The 22297-nt window shown below is 40.5% G+C and overlaps 1 protein-coding gene across 3 annotated transcripts in view; it reads left to right on the forward strand.

The window, feature by feature from the left end:
• Positions 1 to 22297, forward strand: part of FRAS1 (Fraser extracellular matrix complex subunit 1) — a 457087-nt gene that overhangs the window by 170196 nt on the left and 264594 nt on the right. For all 3 annotated transcript variants that reach the window (XM_021100604.1, XM_021100605.1, XM_013978814.2), the window contains exons 3-4: positions 15231 to 15338; positions 21943 to 22035. In XM_021100604.1, the coding sequence (XP_020956263.1) occupies positions 15231 to 15338; positions 21943 to 22035 (201 nt within the window). The remainder of the gene's footprint in view (positions 1 to 15230; positions 15339 to 21942; positions 22036 to 22297) is intronic.

Below are 22297 nucleotides of genomic sequence, written 5' to 3' on the forward strand. Positions count from 1 at the left end.
GCATATAGTAGTCTCTTATGATCCTTTGTATTTCTGTGGTGTCCGTTGTTACTTCTTCTTTTTCATTTCTAATTTTACTGATTTGAGTCCTCTCTCTTTTTTGCTTGATAAGTCTGGCTAGGGGTTTATCAATTTTGTTGATCTTTTCAAAGAACCAGCTTTTCGTTTCATTGATCTTTTCTATGGTTTTCTTTGTTTCTATTTCATTGATTTCTGCTCTGATATTTATGATTTCTTTCCTTTTACTCACTTAAGGTCTTGTCTGTTTTCTCTCAAGCTGCTTTAGATGTAAAGTTAGCTTGTTTATTTGGGCTTTTTCTTGTTTCCTGAGGTGGGCTTGTATTGCTATAAACTTTCCTCTTAGAATGGCTTTTGCTGGATCCCATAGGTTTTGGAGTGTCATATCTTCGTTGTCATTTGCTGCTAGGTATTTTTTAATTTCCTCTTTGATTTCTTCAGTGATCCATTGGTTGTTTATAGCATGTTGTTGAGTCTCCACGTGTTTCTGTTTTTTGCAGTTTTTTTCTTGGGTGTTGATGTCCAGTCGTATAGCATTGTGGTTGGAAAAGACGCTTGATATGATTTCAATTTTCTTAAAGTTACTGAGGCTTGATTTGTAGCCCAGGATATGGTCAATCTTAGAGAATGTTCCATGTGCACTTGAGAAGAATGTGTATTCTGTTGCTTTTGGATGAAATGTCCTATAAATATCTATTAAGTCCATCTGGTGTAATGCTTCATTCAGGACCTGTGTTTCCTTATTGATTTTCTGTCTGGTTGATCTGTCCATTGCTGTGAGTGGGGTGTTAAAGTCCCCCACTATGATTGCGTTATTGTCAATTTCTCCTTTTAAGGTTGTTAGCAGTTGCCTTATATATTGCAGTGAACCTGTGTTGGGTGCGTAGGTATTTAAAATTGTTATAACATCTTCTTGGATTGATCCTTTGATCATTATGTAATGTCCCTCTTTGTCCCTGAAAATATTCTTCATTTTAAAGTCTATTTTGTCTGATATGAGTATTGCTGCTCCAGCTTTCTTTTGATCCCCGTTTGCATGAAAAATTTTCTTCCATCCTCTCACTTTCAATTTGTATGTGTCCCTAGAAGTGAAGTGGGTCTCTTGAAGACAGCATATCAATGGGTTTTGTTTTTGTATCCATTCAGCCAGTCTATGTATTTTGGTTGGGGCATTTAGTCCATTCACATTTAAGGTAATTATTGATATGTATGTTCTTATTGCCATTTTATTAATTGCTTTGGATTTGTTTTTGGTGCTCTTTTTCCTTTCCTTCTTCTCTTGTTCTTTTCTGCCTATAGAAGTTCCTTTAGTATTTGTTGTAAGGCTGGTTTAGTGTTGCTGAATTCTCTCAGCTTTTGCTTATCTGTGAAGGTTTTGATTTCTCCTTCAAATCTGAACGAGAGACTTGCTGAGTAGAGTCATCTTGGTTGGAGGTTTTTTCCTTTCATCATGTTGAGTATATCATGCCACTCCCTTCTGGCCTGCAGAGTTTCTGTTGAAAAATCTGCCGATAGCCTTATCCGGGTTCCCTTGTATGTTATTTGTTTCTTTTCCCTAGCTGCTTTCAAGATTTCTCTTTGTCTTTAATTTTGGTCAGTTTGATTAGTATGTGTCTCGGGGTGTTCCTCCTTGGGTTTATTTTGTATGGTACTCGTTGTGCTTCCTGGATTTGAGTGAGTGGTTCCTTCCCCATGTTAGGGAAGTTTTTGGCTATTATCTCTCTGAATATTTTTTCTGTCTCCTTCTCTCTCTCTTCTCCTTCTGGCACCCCTATAATACGGATGTTGGTGCGTTTCACGTTGTCCCAGAGTTCTCTGAGACTCTCTTCATTTGTTTTCATTCTTTTTTCTCTTTTCTGTTCTGCATCTGTAATTTCCACTAATCTGTCCTCCATCTCACTTATTCGTTCTTCTGCCTCCTGTATTCTGATGTTGGCTGCTTCTAGTGAATTTTTTTATTTCAGCTATTGTATTTTGCATCTCTTCTTGTTTATGTTTTATATATCTTGTATCTCTTTGGTGAGTGTTTCCTGTAAGTTATCGATCTTTGCCTCCAGTTTATTTCCAATGTCTTGCATCATCTTCAGCATCAACAGTCTAAAGTCTTTTCCTGGAGGCTGAGAATCTCCTCATGGCTTAGCTGTTTTTCTGGGGTTTTTTCTTTCTCCCTCATCTGAGTTATAGTTCTCTGTGTTTTCATTTTTATAGGTTTTTGGTGTGGTGACTTTCTTACAGATAATAGAGTTGTAGCCTCTCTTACTTCTGATGTCTGCCCCCCTTGTTGCTGAAGTCTGCATGGGGGCTTGGTGTAGGCTTCCTGATGGGAGGGCTGATGCCTGCCCCCTGGTAGGAGGAGCCGACTCTAATCCCTCTGGTGGGTGGGGCTTAGTCTCTGGATGGGATTAGAGGCAGCTGTGTGCCTGAGGGGTCTTTAGGTAGCCTGTTTACTGAGGGGTGGGGCTGTGATCCCACCTGGGTTGTTGTTTGCCCTGGGGCTTCTCAGCAGCTGCCTGACGGTGAGGCCAGATTTTCCCAAAATGGCCACCTCCAGAGAAAGCACTGCTGCTGAATATTCCCAAGAGCTTTGCTTTCAATGTCCTTCCCTCACAACAAGCCACATTCACCCCTGTTTTCCCAGGATGTCCTCCAAGAACTACGGTCAGATTTGACCCAGATTCCCTTGGAGACTTTGCTTTGCCCTGGGACTCAGTGCACGTGAAAGTCTGTGCACGCCTTTTAACAATGGGGTCTCCGTTTCCCCCAGCCCCATGGAGCTCTTGCGCACAAGTCCCACTGGCCTTCAATGCCAGATGCTCCGGGGCTCTTTCTCCCTGTGCCAGATCCCCACACATGAGAGTTTGATGTGTGGCTCAGAATTGTCACTCCTGTAGGTGAGTCTCTGTGAACCAGTTAGTTTCCAGTCTGTGGAGCTTCCCACCCAGGAGGTATGGGGTTGTTTATATCGTGAAATTGCCCCTCCTACCTCTTGATGTGGCCTCCTCTTTTCTTCTGGAGTAGGGTATCTTTTTTAAGATTTCTGGTCCATTTTGGTGAATTGTGCTCAGTCTTTAGTTGTGAATTTCGTTGTTTTTAGGAGAGAAGTTGAGCTCCAGCCTTCTATTCGCCATCTTAATCTGTCTCCCTAAAACATCTTTATTTCACTTTCATTGAGGAAGGATACTTTTGCTAGTTATAGAACTGGTGTTTGTTTCTCACTTTAAGGATTTGTCTTCTGATTTCACAATTTTTTTTTTTTTTTGGTGGAGACATTAGCTGTTAGTTTTAGCATTATTCTTTGAAGATATTTCTCTATGGCTTTTAAGATTTTTCTCTATGGAAACAGTCTTAGTATCTGTTGATGGTAAATGAATGAAGATAATGTACACAATGTATAATAATGTACACAATGGAATATTTTTCAGCCATAAAAAAGGAAATCCTGTCCTGGATGGACCTTGAGGGCATTATTCTTAGTGAAATAAGCCAGACAGAGAAAGACAAATCCTGCGTATTGTCACTTATTTGTGGAATCAGGGGGGAAAAAAGTCAAACTCATAAAAACAGAGAATAGGAAAGTGGTTGCCAGGGGCTGAGGTGGGGAAAGTAGGGAGAAGCTGGTGGGAATGGGGGTTCTTTGCTGATGGTTTTTAGTAGTCTTACTCTGATGTGCTTAGGTGTTTGGGTTTTTTTTTTTTTTTTCATGTTTATTCTGCTTGATATTCATAGCACTTCTTGAAGCTATGGCTTGATTATTCCATTTTGGAAAATTCTTTGCTATTATTTCTCGAAAAATTTGTTTCTGCCCATTTTCTGTTATTTCTTTCCCAGGACTCAATTGCCCATATGTTAAACCGTGCAGCATGTTCCTTGTATCCTCCATGTTCTTTTCTATGGTTTCCATACTTTTTGTTCTTAGTGCTTCAGTTTGAGCATTTTGTATTACTTATCCTCCCGTTTACTAATTGTTAAAATCGAGTCTGCCATTAAGTAAAATTAATCTCATCTATTTGTTCTCTGTTCTGGAATTTCAAATTAATTATGTTTGTACATATTGGTTATCTGATGAAATATTTATATTTTTAAAAAAATCTCTAATATATGTTTGTTTATGTTTTTGGCCATGTCCACAGCATATGGAAGTTTCCAGACTAGGAATGGAACCCATGCCACAGCACCAACTTGAGCTTCTGCAGTGACAGCACTGTATCCTTAACCTGCTGGACTATAGGGGAACTCCTCCAATAAATATTTTAATTGTTGTCTGTTATCTTCTTAAAGATCTAAACAAAATAAAGTACAATCTTTCTTTGAGTTACATGGTAGTTAAGTTCCTGGACAAGTCAGTGTGTATTATTACCACTCAATAAATTCTTTGTGTTTATGTGCAAAACAGAGTTAGGGTGTATAACTATAAATAGATTTTTCACCAACATGAATGTTTTGTGGGACATTTGAAAGTCATGTGGAAGTGAGACAGTTTTTCTCGGTGCAGGAGTGTCTTGCTCATTACATGATATCTGGAATTTAGGATCCTTATCTATTAAATGCCAGTAGCACCTGAACCTGCATTGTTCAAAGCAAATTTTTAAATACTTCTTGGTGTAATACCTCTTTAGGAGCCTGCTTTACATTAAATGGTGATGCTCAGTCACAAGTGATGAAATCTTGACTCAGGGCTTCTGCTAGGCCTGACGAAAGACAGAATAGGATGTGGCTATGGTTGAATGTGAATGTCACTACCACTTCCGGTCATTCACTGGGTGACCAGTTTGTATAGTTCCACTGCCAAGGGGCTGGCTAGAGGAAAAAGTTAGAGGTGGAGGATTTGCTGCACAGCTTCCAAAGCTATGATACAGCTTTGGTATGCTGGAACACAATAGCATCAGGCAGACAAGCCTAGCATTCAGTTGGAAATAGAGAGACTCTTTTAGAGCAAGGGTCTTGACTGAGACATCAGTTTAGAAGGCAGAATCTCAAACAGCACATATTGAAAACAGCTATTGCTGCTGCAAAGGCAGCACAGAGAGTAACGTGCTATCGTCAGTGTATTTAACTTTCAGCAATTACATCACAAAATTGCTAGCAATTATTTAAATTTGTGGGTATCTATCCATCCACCCACCCATCGATTCATTAACTAAGTCAAAAACATTCTAAGTATTTCAGTCACTATGGGAATTCAAAGCTACATATATATAAAGAAACTGTCCTTACTCTTGGGGAGGGAGATAGATGAGTAAACAGCTAATTATTGAACAAATGATGATGATTTAGTGGGGGAGAAGACAAGAAAATAAATAATTTTAATTTGAGAGATAATTGTATAGCTATAATTTAATTTCATGTGCAAACATTTTGAATGTTTAATTTTTTTCTCCATTTGCCTTAGAAATAGGAAATGAAGTCTTTAAGAGCTGAATTGTTTGAGGAAAAAAAAAAAAACAATTTCAAGCTTAAGCTATAGTAGAGGCTCCCTGGTATCTGGATTACTTAAAGTCAAAATATGAGGCAGACCTTTTGTTCATTATAGAACTTTTTCTGTGGTTAACATCTCCAGGAATTTATGAGGGTTATTTTGTCATTGGAGTCCTCTTACACTGGGCTTTCTCTGTAACAGGATTGTGTTAGAACAAATGGAAAGCTGAGTGTAAAAATAGAAGAGCTAAGCCTGTGTTTCCATTGCTTCAGAATTTGGAATGTGAAGCACATTTACTGGGTATTTAATTTTAGTCTATATTTTGAAGAGTTTTTGTTTGTTTGTTTGTTTTTATATACTACGCTAGGAGTACAGTTTCCTCAGCACTCTGCGGGTGGAATATTTTGTAAATATTTAAGCTGTGGGAAAGTTAACTTCCCCTTATCTTGGAAGCTGGAGTGATTTTCTAAAGCTCTAAATGCTACAACTATTCCCTCCATCACAGAAAATACCACAATCAACTGGTTAAGACTGTGGCAAGTGAGCAAACTTGTAGTTGACATTTATTAAGTGCTTTCTATGCACCAGTCAACTGTGCTAAGTAAGTACATTAGTTTATTTCATCTTCACCATCACCCTTTTGGGTCCTGTCTTATCTTTAGTTTGTATATCTTTTAGTTTGGGAAATGAAGACTCAGAAAAGCTAAGAGACTTGTCTAAGTTCCCAAAGCTATAAAGTAATTGAATCAGTATTTGAACCCAAGTTTATCCACTCTACTCTGCTGGCATTGCTGCTTGGCTTAGTGTGGTGTATAACTTTGTGTTCCTAGATACAGGCTGTGGGTACAGAGGTGGGTGTGGTGGGGAAAACATAGCTGCAGAATTAAATGGACATTGGTTCAAATATAGGTACAGTCACTTACAAGCTTTGGGAATATCACCTGACCCCTTGGAACCTTGGTTTCCTTACCTGTTAAGTGGGGATGGTGATCTGAAAGTGTTTTAGGAAGAAATACAAAAGATGTGAATGTGCTAAAGAATCTGAAACCCAGAAGCTGCCTTCTTTCTCCTTTTTCTTTTCTGTGACAAAAAGAACCTGGAGGGAAAAGACCGGCTTTGTGGAAACATGGGAGTGCTTTGGAAACATGGAAATAGGGACTTAGTTAAGGAGCCAAAGAGGGCCTCCTCGAGGAAGGGGCATTTCCTTTGAGACTTGCAGGATGTGTGGGAGTTAGACTGAGTCGGTAGAAGTGTGCTGCTGGGGGCCTGGGGAGCCTGTTAGACAGGTAAGTCACTTAACCCCATGGAACTTTCCTCTGTAAATTTGGCAGCATTGACCCAGTGCGCCTTACTTCGTTGGCCTATTAAAGTGAGAAAGTGGAAGTAAGAGTGACTTGAAATGGTAAGCTGCTCTACAGTATCTGTCTGTCTATCTATAAATCTATATACACACATACACTACATATATAAAATGAGGCATATGCACATACACACTCATATAATAAAGCACTCATTGTTGTTGATATTATATAACAGTATAGCATAGAAGAAAAAGGATGGGTTTGAAACCCAGACCACCCATTACTAGGTGGCTCTGGACAGTTCTCTCAGACTTCCCATACCCTATTCCTTCATCTATAAAATAAAGGTCATGATGGCTTGGCCACAGGATGCTGGGAGGGGCCGGAAGCACTCGGCAGTAGCTTGTCCCCTTTCCTTTCCTCTCCCTTCCTTTCCCGGCCTCACTGGTGTTGCCAGCCTGCTAAGAAGACATAAGCACAGGGACACGATGTTAACTTGCTGTGCTGTTCAGGGTCTCTTGTCAGCCAACTGAACAAAGACCTTTTCAGTTATATATAGCAGCTACCTTTTCATCATCTGTGATTTATGCTGTTGTTTCTGTATCTGAGCTGATCTTATGGCTGATGCCTTGGGGTTTATCATTTTAAGACAGCAGCAGGAGGAGACCAGGTACAAGCTCACCACTCCAGGATGCCGAAATGGGAAACTGCTTTGGTCCTTGGTGTGCAAAAGAACCACAAGGGTGTATTGTGTGGCACAAACTTTTGAAATTGGTCTCACACAGGAAGTGGTTCACCTTTTTCTCTTTTGTTTGGCATTGGCTTGTCTTTGTCCCTCCTGAAAGGGGAGGATTTAATGTAAATACAAGGACTTATATCTTTTCTTAACAATAAGTGTCCTCTGCTCCTTTTTGTTTGGGGCTGGATGAGGAGCTTCCCATGGACTTTGAAATGAGACCAAATGAAAAAGGTATTGTTTATCTAAGCTGTCTGTGGAGGGGCACTTGGGGAAAAAATTGAACTCTAAAATAACCTTATGGAAGTTATTGATTCTTTTCTTTATGGTTCTTTGACAAACAAGAACCATTATTTCTGTGCCCAAACTGGAGCTGGGTCAAAGAACCTTTTGATATGGATTATCTTTCCTGAAAATCAGACTTGTCAGGAAAATGAACCTCCAGAAATGAAGACACAAGGCCCAGTGGACTATTGTGGTCCTTTCATTGCTTCGAAGGACAGGCAGAGAACACAGTTAACTTTTAAAAATCTTACTGAGTGCAAGAAAGTTTGGGGATAACTCAGGAGGTTTAGATAAACGCATCGCTGTTAGGTATTCAATGGGGGTTTTATTTAACTCCCTCTGCCCCCACATGCCAGTTCAGCTCCAGAGCCCAGATTCCATCCACCTGTGGTTGGCAGGGGAAAGGGCGCCACTTTTTTTTTGTTCTTCTCTTATGTTTTGAAAGTCACTTTAAAGGATCACATACCTTATGTATTTTATTATTAAAAAAAATAGAAAATAAGGATAAGGATAAAGGAAGAAACAAAAAATCACCAAGAATCCCTACCCAGGAATGACCAACCACCCTTCTCTTACTGGTTTGTGTAATTCCATACTTGGTGTTGAGGCACAGAAATATATTTTAATTATAATAAGGCATTATATTCTACATACTATTTGGTCATTTGAAAGCACACCTTTAGGGTTGCTTTATTTCTTCTTTTTCATTTTTGGTCTAGGAAGACAAAGGGGATTTAGAATGAGATGAATTAATCAGTGATTAAAGTAAGGTTATTATACTGATGAAATGATAGAAAATTTAGGTTGGCAGTTGATATACTGCTATTATAGAATACCATAAATAATTTCCCCCCAGAAATTTGAATACCAATAAGGGATATATTTTTTGTTTATTTCTAGCATTAAACAAATCTTTAATAAGTACTTAGCTAAGTGAGGTAGTTATTGTTTTTTGAAGCACCTTGCTGTTACTTTAAGATGTTTGGGCATGGAGGCACTATATTATCTGCAAGAACACTTTATTCACTCATTATTAAAAATATTAAAAAGCCGTTTTAAAAGATCATATTTTGATTACTTTTAGCAATCGTAATCTAATCCTTTAATCTATATTCTAGTGAAAAACTATTTTAAACTATTACTTTTGCACAGTGTGTTAGATTGGCAGAGAGGATTATAAAGTGACAGAATTGCACTGGTAACATGGAAAATCTGTAAAATTTACTTTACGGTGTTATTTCTTTGGACTTTATGGCTTTATCTAGAGTTTTAGCTATTGAGGAACTCCAGTATCCCTACCTTCATAAAGCAATTTTATGGCACCATAGAAATTGATTCGCAAAGTTTTAGACCTGAAAAATATATGACTATCTATCTGGGCCTTGGTAAAGGGCTCATTTTATTTAAAATTAGCCATAAATTATTTATTCTATGAAGACATTAATATAGGGAAGTTTTTGGACAAGCCCAATGCCTACCTGAAGAACATTTGCCTTCCTAGTTTGATTCTAGTGAAGTAATAACCTTCACCATTAAGGGGGTTTGGAGTGACATCATTTTAACGTTTTCTCAAGACCTCAAGTCCTAACTGGGCTCCCTCAAGTCTCAGAGATAGATATTTTCTTGAGGATAAGCATGTACTCAGGGTTGTTCACTAATGAATTCAGCCACCGCTCAGGAATCATGCTAGGTCGAGGGGCTGTACGAAGAGGGTTAAAGTGAGCTCTCCTTCCTCCAAGAGTCACAGACTGGGGGGGAAGGCCAATATGTGAACAAACTCACGAGTGGTTCCTGGGCCCAGATAAATTAAAATTTTTTTTTCAGTGTATACTCACAATTTTAAGTCAATTTAATACCATTTGCTTTGTCCTCATGGGATATCAGGGAAAAGCTAATGACATATCTTATTTAATTTTGAATTTAAAAAAATCATGTTTCTAAGAATGAAAGTGAAAAATTATTCCATGTTTTTAGAACCACCCGTTTAGAGTTCATTAAGCCATTTCCAGTGATTGAGACCTGCCAGATGGTATAATGGACTCTTTTGGAGTCTAGGATCATGGAGGAAATTGTTGACGTTCGGGGAAGAGCTGGATGCCTGGTGTAAGATACCACATCTGGAGAGAGTTAAGACGACAGGTGCCTTCGAGCCATCCCGAGCCCAAGGGAGTACTTGGGGGTGGTGTGGCCATCTGAGGTCTGCATGAAAAGGAAGATGGGTTCGTGCTTACAGGGGCTTTTCCAATTCCCTAAGTTGTCTCAAAAATGCAATCTCTGGTTTCTTTCCTTTTTTCTAATGTAACATCTGGGTGTTTTCATTGCTAGGGTCCTAATTAAGGAGTCATTTCACTGTTTTCCTTGTGTAGGCTGGAGTGGAAAGATAGGAAAGTTGAGGTACCTAGAGGACTGTTTTCACTCTGAGATAAGGAAAGGTTTAGAAGATAATATGCTAAATACCTGTGACATTGTAGAAAGCATTTGGATTAAAAATAAATTAATAGGCCTTAGTAAGTTCCAGGCACTGTTCAAATCTCTTTAAGCCCATCATCTCATTTGATCCTTTCAATAACCCTGTGAGTTTAGTACTTTATCATCCCTACTTTGCAGATAAGGAACCTGGGCCATAGACACCTCAACTTGATAATGGACTGAATGTTAATGAATGGTGACACAAGGATTCAAGTCCAGCAGCCTGGCTCCAGAACCTGGGTTCTTAGATCTCATATGGCTTTGTGAACTTGAGCAATCTGCTCAATCTCTTGCATCTTGTTTCCTCATCCGTTAAGTAAGAATAGTCATGATAGAGTTCCCGTCATGGCTCAGTGGTTAATGAATCCGACTAGGAACCATGATGTGGCGGGTTCGATCCCTGGCCTTGCTCAGTGGGTTAAGGATCCGGCGTTGCTACAAGCTGTGGTGTAGGTCGCAGACGTGGCTCGGATCTGGCATTGCTGTGGCTGTGGTGTAGGCTGGCGGCTACTGCTCTGATTCAACCCCTAGCCTGGGAACCTCCATGTGCTGCAGGTGCGGCCCTAGAAAAGACAAAAAAAAAAAAAAAAAAAAAAAAGAATAGTCATGATAATAATGGTGCCAACTTCATAGGGTTGTCAGGTCTGTAAGAGCTTTGCATAGCACCCATGCACAGTTACCTCCCTCTCTGCTGGGCCCAGCCTTCTAGGATGATGGCAGAGGTCAGGAAAGCAAACCAGGCCACCCTTCTCCAGGACAAGCACCTTCTCCTACCAGCATGCCCTGTCAGCAAAAGAGAAGTGATCAATGAACAGTAGCCACTGGCTTTGTGAAGTTTCCATTTTTATTTAATCTGTATCCTGAAGCTGGTACTGTTTTCTTAAATCAGCAGGGAACATATATTACATTGTGCTTGAGAATGAATTTTTTTTTCCCTCTCCTATTTGTCATTGTTTTTTGGGCTAAGAGCAGACTGTAGTTGGCATGCATCTGTCAATTTCAGAGGACTGTGCTATAACAATAAAGAGAAAGAAATTCAGAGGTTTCCCAAGTCAGGTTCTAGTACTCATTTGCTTTGACTCAGATTTTCTCTGTGAATTAGCCACTGGGAAGGTAGTCTCACACAGATGTGTTTTATATTTCTTAAATGACTTTGGGTTTGAATCTGTCTCTGAAATCTTATACATTAATGATTCTCAACACAAGAGGATGACTTCATTTTTCCTTGGGAGTCTTGTGCATATCCATGCAAATCTATACCACTTTTGGTTTGTCAGACATGGTCCTTCAGAGAAACAGGATGAATAGGAGGCATATGTGTTTATGTGTGTGTGTGTGTGTGTGTGTGTGTAAAGAGAGAGGGAGAGGGAGAGGGAGGAGTTTATTTTAAGGAATTGGCTCATGTGATTGTAGGACCCGGAAAGTTTGAAACCTGTAGGGAAGGCCAGCAAGCTGGAAACTCAGGCAGAATTTCTATGTTACAGTCTTGAGGCTGAATCCCTTCCTCCCAGGAAACCTCAGTCTTTCTTTTAACGCCTTCAGCTGATTGGATGAGGCTCATCCCTGCTGTTGAAGGCAATCTCCTTTACCTAATCAACTGATTATAAATGTTAGTCACATCCGCTAAATATCTTCACAGCACATGTAGGCTGGTGTTTGACCGAAGAGCTGGGTACAGAGATAGCCTCACCAGGTTGGCACATAAGTTAAGTGTCACATTTGGCGTCTGCCTTTTTTATGAAAGCATCCATCCACCATTTTCCCAGCTCACCCCAGCACAGGTCGAATGCTAATATTTCTTCTGACTCTATCAAGGGCTTAGAAACTTCCCTTACTCTTCCTTAAAGTATCTGAGTAGCACTTCAGTTGTGTAAGGAAAAAGAGATGGGAAACTATAGAAAGGAGGGAAAAAGGCTTCACTGAGCAACTTGTGAACCGTGAAGGCTTGCTTTGGAAGGACCTGCAGTGTGCCAGGCCGAGGCAGTGCCTGCTTGGAGGTGCTCACAGTCAGTCAGTCCAGGAGGACAGGAATGTAAATGACCGCAGGGAAGTGTGGCAGTGTGTGCAGGACACTTGGGGTCACAGAGAAGCCTTGAGGAGCCGCCCGCGAGTCAAGGGTGAGGTGTGGAGGGTTAAGTGTTAGGAAATGATTCGTCCTTGAAGTTGAGGCTTGAAAGAAGTGTGTTGGTTTGCGAGCTCTCTTTGGGGGAGTCAGGGAGACGCTGTGAGACCAGGGGAGGGAGGCTGGGGCCGTCCAATGGCTTGGCCAACTAGAGTGGATGAAAGTCTCAGAATGTGAGATTTGCAGAGGCCAGGGAGAGAGCCAGTTCTGGTGGGGTCTGCACTTTCTCCCATCAGAGGTAAAGATGAGCCACGGGATAGTTTTAAGTCAGAGAACGGTATGGGTTACATTCTTAAACAAGGCTTAATGTTTAAAACTCAGCCAGATAGTATGGCTGTTTTCAACCCATATAAAATAGGAATTTGGGTTAGGAAATCTCTGGGAAGATGAATTACATGACAGTTTCTGGTATGTTTACTGGTTCATTTCAAAGTCATAGAGCAGCATTTCAAAGGACATAGCTCTCTGTGAGATCCGTGCTGCACTTGGGCTCACAGTTACTTCAGACCAGGCACAAGTGACTTCAATCCTGTCCGATATTTTCACCACAAACATTTTTGCCTTGAGTAGTTTCGCTGCACAATGAATTGGGGTTAGACAATTTTTCTGTAAAAGATAAAATAATAATAAAATAAAAAGGACATACTAAAACATGAAAAAATAACATTTTAAGAAAGATTTTATTGTGAAAAATGTTTTTAAAAATTGAATACATTTGAAATGTATTTAGATTCATGGTTAGAGTTGTATTTGGGTGTATTTTAGAGAAGGCAGTGATACTTCCTTCTTCAAAGTTGAACATTAAGGATTCGAGATTAATGCTGGATGTAGATTCTTTACAATATTAAAAAAAAAAATCTGCTCTAAGTCTCTTCATATTTCCCTGGAAGTAAAATGAACAGACAAAGGATTCTGATATTTCTTCTTCTTCTTCTTCTTTTTTTGGTCATCTTTTGTCTTTTTAGGGTTGCACCCATGACATATGGAGGTTCCCAGCTAGGGGTCGAATCGGAGCTACAGCTGCTGGCCTACACCACAGCCACAGCAAAGCAGGATCCCAGCCGCATCTGCCATCTACACTGCAGCTCACGGCAACGCCAGATCCTTAATCCACTGACTGGGGCCAGGGATTGAACCCACAACCTCATGGTTACCAGTCAGGTTCATTAGCCACTGAGCCAGTACGGCAACTCCCTGCTATTTCTTATCAATACATGTAAAGTATGTAACTGGTAATACATATATATATATATATATATATATATATATATATATATATCTTGACTACATTTAGTAGTATGTAACTGGTAGTATAAAAGTATGTAACTGGTTATATATATATATCTTAACTACACTTAAATGTTCCAGCACATGCCCTGTCCTTATATTTCACCAAATCATCTAAGTCGGATTCTGTGCCAAATACCAACATTCTGTCTACATCATGTCCTCCACTATTAAGTATCAAAAGGTTGTCACCATTTTTAAGAAACTTATATTCATCAGGAATAACGGTTTCTTTTGGGGAGATAAAAGGAACTCAATTCTTCTTTTGCCTCCAGTTTCTCATATTATGTGATAAATTTGGTGAAGACAGCGTTAGAGAGCAGGTGGTCGTATCTGAATTAAAGTCTTGATACTTAGAGCTCTGTGGCTGCTGTGGTTTACTCCCCTCCTCTTTTGTGTTTGCCACACCTTGATAAACTTTTGGTTTTGATGGGTGGGAGGAATGACCGTGCTCACCAAGGACTTACAAACTGATGTCATCATTTTCTAGTAGAGTACGCAGTCATCTTCACAACGCTCCCATTTCACACTTCTAGTAAGTTTTCTATCAAGTCAATATACATAGTTATCAGCCACTATTTTAAGACCGTCACGTGTTCTCCTCATTATATAGACCAATATGAGGCCTGAGGTTTTTATAATATTAAAATAGGAGTACCACATCAATGGACGAAGGAAACCAAACTATCCACCAGTTAAAGCCAAATTGTCCAACCAAGCTGTCAACTAGTTATTTTATCTTTTATGGCAAAATTGCCTTACGGCCAATTAGTTGTGTGGTGAAACTGCCTGTGGCAAAGATTCTTATGTAATACCTAGACTCAGATTCTGTGTGGATTCTAGTAGGGTGGCAGATGAGAAATAGTAAGGAAATTTCTAAGATCTTTCTTCTGAGCCCAGTTTCACTTTTCTGCTTATGGCCATTACTTTCCTTTCCAATTTGTTGAGAACTAACAGTGACATCTATTTATGTTTATTTATTTACCCTCCCGTTCATAATGCAGAACAATTCATGAGATCCTGTGTATGCTTCATTTGTAACCCATGGCCAGTGCACAGCTGGGCACACAAAAGCCACTCAATAAGTTGGTTGATCGGCCTTAAAAATATTGAACTTCTTACTCTAGTCCTTGTTTCGGAGGAATGTTAGCATATGTGGTAGCAAAGAACTGGGAAGGGAGGTATGAGGTGCTGAATAGTATTGGTGGCAATAGCTGCTCTTGAGAAGCTGGTTAGTGTCATTTTCCTTTGAACATGCTCTGAAGGTTTTTACTGGTAAACAGCAAAGAGAAACTTCAAGTCAGGGAGCAGCTTGTCCTCCTGAGGTTTCAGTCCGATCAATAGTTTTTACTGTGGTATCGACAGTTCTAGCTGCATGCCCTTGTCTTTGGCTACGTGGGCTGACTGTGGTGAAATGGATTAGACTGCTTTTATTGCTTCTTGGGGTTTAATCAGTGCCCAGCAAGCACTCTGCGTGCCCCTGACTTTCCTTTGCCTTTTAATTGTTCAGGCTGTGGGGCTGTTGAGGGTGCAGCTTTCATGTTGCTCATACCTTGAGTGAACAGTTTTTAACTCCGAGCTTGTGCTTCTTTGCAGGATGCCACCGTTTGGAAGCCTGATTCATGCCAGAACTGCCGTTGCCATGGCGATATCGTTATCTGCAAACCTGCTGTTTGCAGAAACCCTCAGTGTGCCTTTGAGAAGGTATGGTCTCCCAATTGTTTTCCAAGTGGAATATCAGAGAAGTGTAGGGTGTTTGCATTTTTTTTTTTTTTGATTATCTGGTTTTGACATTTATCCCAATCTCTAATTGCAAGACATAAGAGAGAATTTTAAGATATCAGATCTAAGAATGTCTTAATTTCTGTTTTTTGGGCATTTACACTAGGCCAGGCACTCATTTAAAGCTTCTACCAGTGTGATCCCATTTAATATGATGGGGGGTAGGTGCCTTTATCCCCACTTTTCAGATGAGGAAAGTGGAGCCTGGAGATTTTAGGCAACTTAATATGATTATGCAGTAAATAAACTGATGTTCAGAGATCTTTCCTAGGTCTGACAGATGCCAAAGCTGCCGACACTAACACACCATTCAAGTCAGGACTGACTTCTCAAAGATTTTTATTTTTTTTTTCTGCTTTTTTAGGGCCACACCCACTGCATATGGAGGTTCCCAGGCTAGGGGTCCCATCGGAGCTACAGCTGCCAGCCTACACCACAGCCACAGCAACACCAGATCTGAGCTGCATCTGCAACCCAACACCACAGCTCACGGCAACACTGGATCCTTAACCCCCTGAGGGAGGCCAGGGATCGAACCTGCAACCTAGTCAGATCCGTTTCTACTGTGCCACTATGGGAACTCCTCAAAGATGGTTTTCTAAAGACAATATGGGTTGCGCAACTGATTGTATCGTTGTGCTGCCATTGGGCTATATAGGGTCGTAGGCCAGGCTTTGACTCAAGAAATCTTCTATTTAACTAAGTGTGTGAGGATTATTTTCTCCTTTCCCCTTTGTTAAAATTTTTCTTTTTTTTTTTTTTTTTGACTACACATCTGTTCTGTTAGAATTTTTTACCCAGTGCTGACTCTTTTGTTTTTAAAGTGAATCTACTTATCAAAAAAAAAAAAAAAAAAAAAAGCTTAAGCTTCAAATTTGAACATTTGAAACTCCCTGGGGACGACCAATTATTTTCCTTAAAAAGCATTCTGTCAATTTCACAAGCACAGTTTATTTTTCTAGTTTTCTCCCTCCCCACCTCATAATTAATCTTGAGTCCCTATGCCATCTAATGCTAAGAAGTTTCTGTTTGTTTCTAACACTGGAGTGAAGGTTCTGTTTACCTTTCAGGATATTTCTCAGTTGCTGCATGGGTAGATTTCTGGGAAGCTGAGTTTATATCAAATGTTGGTAAATTTGATGATATTTTGTTGTATGTTATGGGGCTTTCTATTTTATGGAGTAAATACTCCTAAAAGATCGATATTTTACTTGCTAACTCATGTCAGAATCTGAGTAGGTGTTTTTGTTTTTGTTTTGTTTTTATTTTTGTTTTTAGGGCCACTCCTATGGTATATGGAAGTTCCCAGGCTAGGGGTCAAATTGGAACTGTAGTTGCCGGCCTACACCACAGCCACAGCAACGCAGGATCTGAGCTGTGTCTGCGACCTACACCACAGCTCAAGGCAACGCCGGATCTTTAACTCACTGAGCAAGGCCAGGGATCAAACCTCCATCCTCATGGATATTAGTCAGATTTGTTACTGCTGAGTCACAACAGAAACTCCCCTGAGCTGATTTTGTAAGGGCCATGAAGACAGACCTTCTTCCACTTCACATGATTAATTGTGGAATCATGGAAGAAGCCCCAAATTAAATGTTAGAAGACATAGACTGCATTGCTGAAAACTAAATGTGTTTTCTACAAAGGGTCAGCAGACAAAATCTCTCCTGCTGCCCATTTTTGCATGGCCTATGAACAAGGAATGGTTTTTATATTTTTAAATAGTTGGAAAAAACCAAGAGAGAACAATATTTCAAGATGTGAAAATGTCATAAAATCAGGTTTCAGTATCCATGAATAAAGTTTTATTGACACACAGGCCCACTCATTTGTTTACGTATTGTAGGCAGTACTTGTAGTATTGTCTATAGCTGATCTTCTGCTACAGTGACAGAGTGATGTAGACCCTACATGACCCCCAAAGGCTAAACTATTTACTACTGGCCCTTGAGAGAAAAAATTTCTGACCCTTATTTTCTCCCAAATGTGATTTTGTCCCTTTTTAATTTGTTCTTCTGATTGTTCTCACTTCAGTCAATAGCAGCTCCCTTCTCCCAGTTGTTTAGACCAGAAAACATAGCATCATCCTCCCCACTTTCTTCCACACCCCACATCCAGTACATGAGCTAGTCCCCAGCTTTTCCTTCATAAAATAGTACATCCCAAATGCAACTCTCTACTTTAATCTGCTTCCACCGATAATCATTTCTTGCCTGATCCTAGTAGCCTCCTGACTTGTTTCATTGTTTCTGTGCTTGCCTTTTTCACTCTAATCTTGATATAGCAGCCTGGGGGATCTTATTAGAATTGAAGTCAGATCATGATGCTTCTCTCCTTAAATCCCTCCAATAGCTTTCAAAGTCCTCCTTCTCACTTGGAGCAACTCCTCACAAAGTCCCGCAAAATACTGCCGTACCTCTCTGATTAACTGACTCCTTTCCCTGCTCCCTCTGCTTCAGACACTAAGCCTGCTCACTAGTCCCCGGATTTGTGCCAGGCACACGTCTGCTATTAGGGCCTTTATGTGGTGCGCTGCACTGAAATTATCTATCCATCTATCTGAAATTATCTATCTATCTATCTGAAATTATCCTATCTATCTGAAATTATCTATCTGAAATTATCTATCCATCTATCTGAAATTACCTATCTATCTATCTATCTGGATCCTTTACTTCCTTTAAGTCTTGCCCAAATGCCTTACTATGTAAAATTGCAATTCTCCACCCACTACCACACATTTCCTATTCGTTTCCACCTTTATTTTTCTCCTTGGCACTAACTACTGCCTGACGTACTCTATATTTTACTGATAGTTCTTGTTTACTGTCTCTTTTATTCACCGTGTATCCTCAGCACCTACAATTGCACCTGACACATGGTAGGCACTCAATAAATACCTTTTGAATGACCGAATGAATACCTGGGAGAGGAAGCTAGAGAGTTAGTAAGTTCAAGGTTAGCCTTGGATGCTGTACTGTGGAGCTTGGAATTGTATTTTTAAGAGAACAGAATACTAATGAAGGGTTTAAGGCATATGGAGAGAATGACCAGCCTTTCTTTATGAAGGATCATTCTGGTTTTGCAAAAATAATGCATTGTATTGGAAATTAGGAGATCATTCAGAGGCTGTGAGAATAATCCAGATGAGAGGATGTGCACCTGAATCAGAGCCCTGGTAGTTTGGGCATCAAGAGGAGAGGGCAGGTTCAATAGATATTTAGGGGATAAATCAGCAGAACTGAATGCAGGTAGGAGGGTGAGAGAAAGGAAGAGGAAAGATGGCACATATTTCTGGCTGGATGTCTCATTGGTTAGCTGAGTTTGAATCTGATATTGAGGATATAGGAGGATGAGGAAGAGCATTCCATCTGGAAAGAAAAGGGCTCTTTTGGTGTGGGGCACGCTGAATTTGCAGTGTTTGTGGAAGAGTCAGGTGGGTATGTCCAAAGGGCAGCCGGATATGTGGGTCTAAAGCTCCGAGGAGCAGATGGGTTGGAGCCATAACGTGGGTGTCATTAACAGAGAAGACAGTAGCGCAAACCTTTAGAATTAAGGAGCTCATCCAAGAGACTGTGTGAAAAAAGAATACATGACCATGGGTGGAATTGGGAGAACACAGTCATCTCAGGGGACGTGAACAGAAGAGGAGGGGACTTAGGAAGATTAAGAAGACGTGGTCAGAGAGGTAAAGGGTGAGGCATGGTCCGAGAAGAGAGACCTGTGTGGTAGCCAGGAGGGTAGAGCGTTTCCAGAGGGATCTGCATCAACAGTGTTGATCCCAGGTAAGGGAGTGAGTGGGAGGAGGATTTCATATGATCCATTGAATTTGGCAACATGCAGGCCACTGGTGGCCATTCCGAAGGGGGTGTCAGTGAAGTGGTGGGGTGGGTGCTATACTCCAGAGGCCAGAGGAGTGAATGGAAAGTGGGCAAAAGCTCTTTTAGGGAGCTTCACAGGGAATGGAAGAGAGAAATGGGGCATCAGGCAGACTCCAGTCCCTCTGTGAAGCTTCTTGGAACCTTGCACCCCCAACCATCGAGCCTCCCCATGTGTCGCCATGGTGCTTTGCACTTGCCCTTGTTACAACCCTTGACCAGACTGAAAATGCTTGTTTATTTGACTGCTTCTCCCTCCAGACTCTCAGCTCCTGGAGAGCAGGAATCCTGTTTTCTTCACTTTAAAAATTTTTTTTTTTTTTAAATTTTATGGCTGCACCCATGGCACATGGAAGTTCCCAGGCCAGGGACTGAATCTGAGCTGCAGTTGTGACCTGCGCTGCCGGGTCCTTTAACACACTACACAGGCAGGGCTGGGGATCAAACCCAAGCCTCTACAGTAATCCGAGCTGCTGCATTTGGATTCTTAACCCCCTGTACCATGGTTCATCACACAGCACAGTACATGGTACACAGAAGATGCTTGGTCAACATTTATAGAATCACCAAACAAGAAAAGGGAGAGGGTTTTGTTTCAGCTTTTGACATTACTGTGAGAGAGACTTGATCACCTTGGGAAGGAAAGGAGAATGACTTAGACGAGAGAGAGAAGCTGAAGATGTAGGGTCGGAGAGGAAACAGAATGATAGAACTAGAAGAGGCCTTTATGATTTATTTAGTCAGACTTTCTTATTTTATGGACAAAGAAACTGACTTTTAGTTGCTTAGTCACTTGCTTAAAGATACAGAGCTAGTCAGTAGCACAGCCATGACAGGAACCTTGGTTCCTGGCTCATGAGCCAATGTCATTTCTATTCCACCAAGTTTTCCCTTGTGTTTCTCGGGAGCATGTGTTGTTATTCACATCTGCTCGATACACTTACCTTAGTTCATGGCACGAGTTAGTGAGTCACCATTGTACCCTAAGCTAAATTATCATTATTCTTAGTAGTAACTTGGATTCTTATCTTTTAAAAAAAAAAAACTTAAAAAAAAAAAAACCTTTTTACAATTTATGTTTTGCTTGTGGGCTGACTGGAAATAACCCAGTATCTATCACAGTTCTGCTAGATATTTGTATCTATCTATCATCTCTCTATTCATCCCATAGGCATAGGTAATAGAGTCTATATTCATATCCTATATCCATATAGAATAGCTAGCTATAGAGTTCATAAATAGGGTGTGAGAGAGACAGAGGCAGAGACAGAAAGAGATAGAGATTGAGAGAGATAAAGACTGAGAAAGAGGAAAGAGGAATTTAGAACCTTGACCATCTAACCCAGTTTCTTAGTGGAAATTAGGTTAATGTATTTTCTATATTTACAGTCTTAGTAGAAGTTACACAAGTATAGGTTCTACTTGGGGTTCAGAGAGTACTTTTGTGAATAGTCATTAATGTTGCCTTGTATGAACAATTTTATAAAATCCTGTTTCACCTAAGTTTTATCCTTTATTAGGCAGGTAAGAATTTGGTGATCACTATTACTGACGTATTTATCTATTTAGTGAATTACCAGTTGTGAGGTTGCAGTCCCATTTCTCATCCATTCTTATGGATGCGGTGATATACAATTAGAGTTCTCTTGTAGGTACACATTTTTAGCAGAAGCAATCCCAAATAGCGAAGGAATATTAATACATATATAATTTTTTTTGAATCTACCAGCTGAATTCTTTGTAGACTTTTGTTCTGTGGACAAGTCATGATTTCCTGAATCATGTGGGATCTCCTACTCTTTTTTTTTTAAAGTCAAAATCCTGAATGACTTGTTCTGCCGCATCTCTAGACTTGAGGAAATGCTAAGCGGCAGGGCAAGGTGAGTCAGAGGGTCTAAGAGAAGGATCACTGGGCTGCCAAAGACACACAGATAGTTTTAATAACCTTAGGTAAATAGATCCCTCACAATGGCAAATAGGTGGTTAATGTGTGACAACGTCCCAATAAATCCTAGAGTGTCAAGTAGAGGCCTGTCCCCTCCACAGGGTCAGGTGTTGATAGGAAACACAGTTGTAATTACAGAAGCCTCGAGGAACTGTGTAGATCTTTATCGAAGCCAGGAATCCTACCCAGCTCCCCACAGTACGTGTGAGACCGCCACAGCAGTGCTGTTTCCTTCTGTCACCACCCTGTGTGCTTTGCTACACTGTGTCCCAGGCACAAGAGGACATTGGAACTCCAGCCAACACCCCCCTCCCCTGTCCCCACTCCCATCAGGCCTCTGTAGGATGTTAGAAGACCTGCCAGCTCTGTGGCCACCCTGTCCCAAGTCTTCTTCATTTTAGGGAGCTCTAGTTCGTCTTTCACCCCAGCTGCTTTTCTGCTGTGACACTTGGATGGAGCATTTCCAGTGGATAAAATTCTTCACTTCATTGCATGTGAAAAGATGTAGACAATTTCAAGGACATTACTTTCACAAGGGGGTTCATTTTATCTTTGTGACAAGCTCATCTTGACAGCATCCTTTTTGTTTGTGTGTTCAGTTTATCCTGTTTATTGTCGTCACCCGTGGAAACACGAGATTTAGTCAATCCCATGTGCCTGGGTTTACCGCTGCTATTTTACACTGATTTTTAATGCTCAGGGAGAAGTGCTTCAAATACCTGCCAACCAGTGCTGCCCTGAGTGTGTGCCAAGGACTCCCGGATCTTGCCATCATGAAAATAAAATCCACGCGGTAAGTGTTTTCTCACCTGCGGTTGATTCTGTGTTTGCAGATCATTGACAAGGGAAAGCTGGATGCTAAACCCATGTAGACAAGAGAGGATTTCACCCTCTTTTTGTAGGCCATGGAGGACCTCGAGCTCCTCTGACTTTCTGTGGGCGTTTAGGTTTCTTGAATAAGATGAAAACTGTTGTATTTATTCCATAGGCTGGCATAAATATTTGTAGATTGAATTCGAATCTGTCTAAAGAGTAGTCTGAGAATGTCGATTGTG

Source organism: Sus scrofa, chromosome 8, assembly GCF_000003025.6.
Source record: "Sus scrofa isolate TJ Tabasco breed Duroc chromosome 8, Sscrofa11.1, whole genome shotgun sequence".
Lineage (NCBI taxonomy): Eukaryota > Metazoa > Chordata > Mammalia > Artiodactyla > Suidae > Sus > Sus scrofa.